The sequence below is a fragment of the Hippoglossus stenolepis genome, chromosome 10 (genome assembly GCF_022539355.2).
Source record: "Hippoglossus stenolepis isolate QCI-W04-F060 chromosome 10, HSTE1.2, whole genome shotgun sequence".
Classification (NCBI taxonomy): Eukaryota; Metazoa; Chordata; class Actinopteri; order Pleuronectiformes; family Pleuronectidae; genus Hippoglossus; species Hippoglossus stenolepis.
Genome location: NC_061492.1, coordinates 23,349,948 through 23,356,476, shown reverse-complemented (window position 1 = coordinate 23,356,476; position 6,529 = coordinate 23,349,948). Strand labels below are relative to the sequence as shown.

The 6,529-nt window shown below is 40.2% G+C and overlaps 2 protein-coding genes across 2 annotated transcripts in view; both read left to right on the top strand.

Moving 5' to 3' along the window:
• LOC118116027 (histone H1-like) overlaps nt 1–6,529 on the top strand; it is a 444,527-nt gene that overhangs the window by 139,804 nt on the left and 298,194 nt on the right. The gene's annotated exons all lie outside the window — the stretch shown is intronic.
• Nucleotides 2,898–3,372, top strand: LOC118116090 (histone H2B). The gene has a single exon (XM_047341810.1). It carries the CDS (start codon nt 2,909–2,911, stop codon nt 3,281–3,283), a length of 375 nt encoding a protein of 124 aa, XP_047197766.1. The 5' UTR covers nt 2,898–2,908; the 3' UTR covers nt 3,284–3,372.

Sequence of the window (6,529 nt, the reverse complement as noted above, 5' to 3'; positions counted from 1 at the left end):
CCGCTGTTCTCATTAAAAATAACAACTCATTATCAAACAGTTTAAGTTATTTAAAAAGATGCCTTTAGTAAAATGTTCCAATTGTTTTGAAAGACAAACATGTCCCCCAGGGTTTGGAGCCCGTATAAACAAGTGAAATCTTGGCAGCCTTGAACATAATTGTAACAGTGGCATTACAGGCATTCATCAACAGAACATTTATACCCCACTGATATAGACTGGTAATGGTAAAGTTGAAAAGTAAAGTTGAAAAGGTTACTGAATGCTGTAAACACAAATATCACTAGTATCAGGACACTATTATTTCACTGCACTTATATTTGCATTGCTGCATCTTACAAACAGCAACATTGTTTTCCAAGTCAACCATATCAAAGTCTTTTTCCCACTCGTTTCTCTCCTAAAATGAGTTCAAAAGCTCCACAGCTCCACCAAAACCCGTTTCCCAGCTGCTCCACATGTTTGTTCAGAGAGACCGAGTAAAAACAAGCACCTGCTGATGATCCCTTTGTAATAAAGTCAAGTTATTGTGCAGGCAGCAAACACACCGCTGATGGACGAGGCTCATGGTGAAGTTGAGCCAGACTTCCTATCAGAGCCGTGAACGTGTCATGCTGAGGATGCTGGAGAGTCATTCTTTAATTAGGGCTACATTTCATGTCGATGTTGAATTTGTCAATTTTACTAAATATTCACTTCAAGCGATGATCAAATCAATATTGGGGAACATTTCTCTTTCATTTAATGACAAACAGTCAACAGGTTCCATCATCAAACGCAACAGAAACAATCGACCACATCGAATAAATGCAAACACCAGATCAAACCTAAATAAAACTGTTGAAGGGTTTGCGGCTTGTTGTTTGCGACAGTTGTGGAGGCCGTAGTGCAGGTTAGTGCACATGCGTAGTTATATATTGGTCATTGATATCATCTGGTGTGCGAAGTCTGCGAAGGAGTGGATCAACACAAGTTTTTGACAGTGACACCGTGATATATGATAATGCGACCTGCAACAGGCAGTGTGACGATGGACATGTAACGGATACTTGGACTTTACGCATCACCAAGTCGGTAATGGACAGAGATAAGGTGTTTTTAAAAGCCATTTGCTGGAACCGTGCAAATAAACCCTTTCAAGTTTTTCCCGGCCTCCGGTTGAAGTGTGTTGACATTGGGTTTTCACAACCAGGCCAGAAGTATATCTGTTGGACACGAGTCAAACTTGATTATCACTCTGCAGGCTGACATTAAGTGGCCTATTGAAACGTGGAGTGAAGTAAAATGGCCAATACACCTTCCATTAAGTTTAATGCCATTGATGATATCATAATAAACCCTTACTGATGGGAATGTGGCTTTAACCATTTCTTTGTGATGGATTTTCTTGCAGCTACACTCAGGAGTTTTTTCAGAATTTAGTGCCAGAAAGAATTTACATTTGGAAAAGCCCAGAACAAATGGTCGTGATTTTAGATGGTGCTTGTTGTTTCATATCCTGAAGTCCTTTAAAGAGTCTTGAGATGTCTTTAAGCCCAGACTCGGCCCTATATGCATTATAAATAGGTTTAATAGGGTATTTTCAAACGCCTTTTTACTCTCTATGATAAAATTATTGATATAGTGGCGGACTTGAAGAAATCTCAAAGAATTGCTCTTAATTAGCCCACGTACTCCTTTGAGTCACATGAAATTGAGCTTATGGTCTGGCTAAGATCTAAGTTATTTGTAACCTGAAACCAAGCTAAATTAATGTCTACCACCAGTTGATGTTAGCGGATGTTAGGGACATATCGTCAGTTGTGTATCTTAGCGTCATCAGGTGTTTCAGCATTAATTCACAAGACACCCTCTTCTAAGGCAGGCCTGCCACAGGTTGAACAGACCTGGGTCCATGTCACTAGCATCTTGGGGCCCGGTTGGATTCTTTCCTCCTGATCCAGAGTCATTGGGTATTGTTGATTATATGTGGCTTTCACTGTCGGGATCAACAAACCCTTCATTTCCTTGTGCCACTCAGATGGAAAACCATCTGGTCCTGCTGCTTTATTGGGTTTCAAATTACATATTACACTTTTGATTTCTTCATTTTTAATTTCACTAATTAGGAGCTTGTTTTGTTCTTCCTTCATCTTAGGTAATTTTATCGGATCAAACAATTCTTCCATCCATTGTTTGGAGAAAAAACAGCTTTTTAAAATATCATTAGAATAGATCTCATGTAGTTTGTTATTTTTCTTATTTATTTCCATTTTCATTCATGGATTTAGTTTTTAGACATTATGTTGCTCCATTTGTATTTTCTCTGCTTTTTTAAATGAGAGTAGTAGCCTATACCCCCTCAGGACCACTTTACACTGATGGCAAAGTATTGGAGAAGACACTTCCCCACTTTCATCAAAAATTTGATGAATATTTTATTTAATATCCCGATGTTCAGTCTCCAGGTTGTGGTGTTGTCAGATCCTATAGCTAGATCCATATGAATTGGGCTCTGATCTTTCAGGTCCATTGTCCTAATATTTCCATTTTTCACCAAAAGCCTACTGTGACCATTAAGTGTTCCCTTAACATTTAGAGCTGTGTATTTATCAGGTTGCTTTAGTTCAGATTGTTTTAAATGATACTAATGTGATACTAACATCAACAATAATAACATATATACTTTCAGACATCTTGCATTTCTTAACCCCCCAAATGTTCCAGTTGAGCTCTACAGTTCAACCTCTGTCAGCAGCAGAATAATGGACTCATGAACGTGGAGACACTCCCACGTGCTGTTACACTGACGCTCAACATTCAGCCAATGACAGAGAGGAAACGGCACAGCAACATTTACATGTCATGTGTTTAAATACAGCCTGGCCACTGACGTCTTTTATACATTTGATCGAATAATATCGTGAAGATGCCTGAACCAGCGAAGCCTGCGCCCAAGAAGGGTTCCAAGAAAGCGGTGGCGAAGGCCCCCGGTAAGGGCGGAAAGAAGAGGAGAAAGTCCAGGAAGGAGAGCTACGCCATCTACGTGTACAAGGTGCTGAAGCAGGTCCACCCCGACACTGGGATCTCCTCCAAGGCCATGGGCATCATGAACTGCTTCGTGAGCGACATCTTCGAGCGCATCGCCGGTGAGGCCTCTCGTCTGGCTCATTACAACAAGCGCGCCACCATCACCTCCAGGGAGATTCAGACCGCCGTCCGCCTGCTGCTGCCCGGGGAGCTGGCTAAACACGCCGTGTCTGAGGGCACCAAGGCCGTGACCAAGTACACCAGCTCCAAGTAAACGACTCTAAGGAGACATCAAAGCAACGGCTCTTTTAAGAGCCACACACTTTCTCTATGGAGACAAACTGTCCTGACTCTAACTACATGTTCATCAGTAGTAATGAATAGTAATAGTTTGTTCTGTTTTGATGCGGAAGTGCAAAAAGCTGCAGTTCACTGAGTGGCCACTTGAGGCTGGCTCCATGGAGTCAATTCCCATTGACTCCCATGTTAAAAAGCCAGACTTTAGAGCAGAATTAAACCTGTTTAAAGCCTGGTTCAAAAACGGTTTTAGTCCCCATCACTAATTTCTTCTTTCATGACAACTGTGAGGTGAGTGAGTTTTTTCCTAACTAGCTCATTTAGATGATATAGAGGTTTGACATTGTGCACAATTATCACTTGATGGACAGGTGACGTCACCGTTTGCTCGTCACTCCAGCTCCTAGCCTGTAGTCTGCTCGGCTTCATCTGAGCTAACAGGCTAATCCCCGTCACTGAACACAACCTGAGTCTGTGGAGAAGTTTTCAGTCACATATCGGATGAATAATATTGTTGTTCGGCTGCTTGTCCTGACGGAGAAGTCAAAGACGTCTGTGCTCCAGTTTCTGTGGTCAAATATAGTATTTTATTTTTGTGTTAGTAGTGACGAGCAGGTCTCTGTACCTGGCTTGTTAGCTTAGCTCCGCTAGCCTGCAGGCAAGATACCAGCAGTAATTACAGGGCTTGTGTGCGGTAAAGTAACGTTGAATTTAATTTGACCACAAACACAGATTATTATTCTGCAGAAACCGATTTACTGTGATGGACTGAAGCGGGAGTATTTAACGTTACATCTGCATTTTAAGATCAGCTGTTTAAAGAAGCATTACGTCTCTTCATGCTCTTTGTTCAGAGTATTGGTGTTGATGTGACGTGTTACAGTGAAAACTAAACTTGTCGCCTACATTCAGTTTTTACATCGTTAATCTTAAACAGACTTTACTGAATCTGTCATTCGTGTGTTAAATAAGTGAACATGCAGAATGATGCATTTGTTTGTCACATGGAAATAAATAATAGTTAGTGTAACTTTACTAACATAGACAGTCCCATAGAGAACCTGAGGCTGATGTCCACCACCTATTTCCTAAGCTGAAGTGATATGATCTGATGAACTCTGAAGTAATAAACTATTATTTGTATCTTGCAAGTCTGTGAAAGTGTTAACCTGTTACATGTATGACTTTACATATCTGTGTATTTGTGTTGAGTTTTCCTCTAGGTGACTCAGACAGCCTGCACCTGTGGATGTCCAACAGGACTGAGCACTGAGAGTCATCACTTCAGCACTGACTCCAGGTACAGACCTGTTTTCATAACTGACAAACAATCAAAGCAAAGTATTGTACATAATACATAATGTATTAAATTATATATTCAATATTTGTAATGTGTAAGAACTCCATACTGCACATTCACTGTCTTGGTAGTACACTGTTTAATCCAAAACCATATTCAAATACATAGTTGAAAATCAACAGAATATAAGGACACAAACTTTGTTTATAAGTAACACTTCCTCTGCAATAATGCCATACTTTTATGTTTCCTGTCATTTAATTAGGGACGGACGAGCCTGAAGGACACAGCTGTGCTGACCGTGTTCTGTCTCTTATGGCAAAGAAGAAAAATAAAACACTTGGTATTTATCTAAAGTGTCAAATCAGAAAGTAAAAGATGAACATGGTTCTGATAACAGTGTTCTTTTTTTAACCAACCATAATGAATATAGAAATTGACTCAATATTATCCATGACACTTAGCAATGACTGCCAACTGTAAGCAGTTGCAGTTCATCTTTAGTTGAGGGAGGTAAACATGAAGTGTTGTGCAGATGAAGCTGGTGCAGGTCGTCCTCATGTTGACCAGCCTGAAGCTGCCGATCTCCACCATGTTGCTGCTGCCACAGTGGATGATGAGGACATCAGGTGCTTCATGTAATGAAAAGAAGAAAATCACTATAAATGATCTTTTATGCTGAAATCACTGTCACATCGGTCGGACAACGTAGAACAAAGGAGAAACACCTCAGATTAAAGACACTCTGTAAATACCTTTTTAAAAATATTGTACAATACAAATAATAATAATTACAATACTTTTGACACATGTAATATTAGCTGTGTTAAGCAGCCAAGACTGGTACTTACAGTTTATTCTGTGTTCAGCAGGTGGAAGCACCACAGATTTCAGCCAGATCTGACGTACTGAAAGAAATAAACATTGTACAAATATATCAAATATCTTTCTACCTCATCTGTAATATTCAAGGTGATACATTCTCACAGTGCTGTTGATAACAGTCCACATCAAGTCCCTCCACTTCTCTGTGTGAAAACAGATAAATATGTAATAAATATGACAACTGCTTACAACAGTGGTGAGTGGAGATTAAAATCACATCTAAACTGTCATTACACATCTGCACTGAGTCTAATTCACTGTAAATTCCATAACAGGCTAAATAAACGAGGTGGTAATAGTAATGGTGGTTATACGAGCCTGTATGAGAACATTTGTGAAACATATAGTTACTATCACATGCAACTTACACATGTAGCTTATTGATATTAACTTCTAATTACAATCAAGTGACAATGAAACACACTAAAGTGAAGTGAAAATTAGACTGAGGTAGTTAACTTGCTTCAATCTGTTCATTAGACATGTTAAATAAAAGGTAAATTACCACAATTACATATTAAAAACGACTTGAGGCATGTAAGCATATGTAGTATGATTATGATAATAGACAAATCAATAGGTTTTGTTGTTGTAAAGTTTCAGGGTAACTTACCTCTGGTTAAGTCCGTTGTGATGACCGCTAGCATCCCGAAGCAACAACACCGCAGCGCTAACCAGTTAGTAACAGCGGGTAGCATGTAGCCTAGCTCCTTAGCCTGAGCTAACCAGGTAACATTGAGCTCTGTGGGCGTGGCTCAGTTGTCGGTCGTCAGCCAGCCCACCTCAGCTCCACTCGCGCTCCTCCTTTTTGCCCATTTATGGGTTAGCCAGGAACTAGGAGGAGTCAGGCTCCGGCAAGATGGCGCTGGGTGAAACGTCCACTGAGAGCCTCATTTTCACTCTTCAGAACCCAACGGGTGACGTCACGGACACTATGTCCATCTTTATATACAGTCTATGGTATAGACACAACACAAATATAAAATGTATATCCATGAACTTTAAGGCGACACATGTTCCCACATTCCCGTGATACAC

What these genes read in the sequence shown, in the direction of transcription:
- LOC118116090 (XM_047341810.1), top strand. Translation starts at nt 2,909, where the DNA reads ATGCCTGAACCAGCGAAGCCTGCGCCCAAGAAGGGTTCCAAGAAAGCG.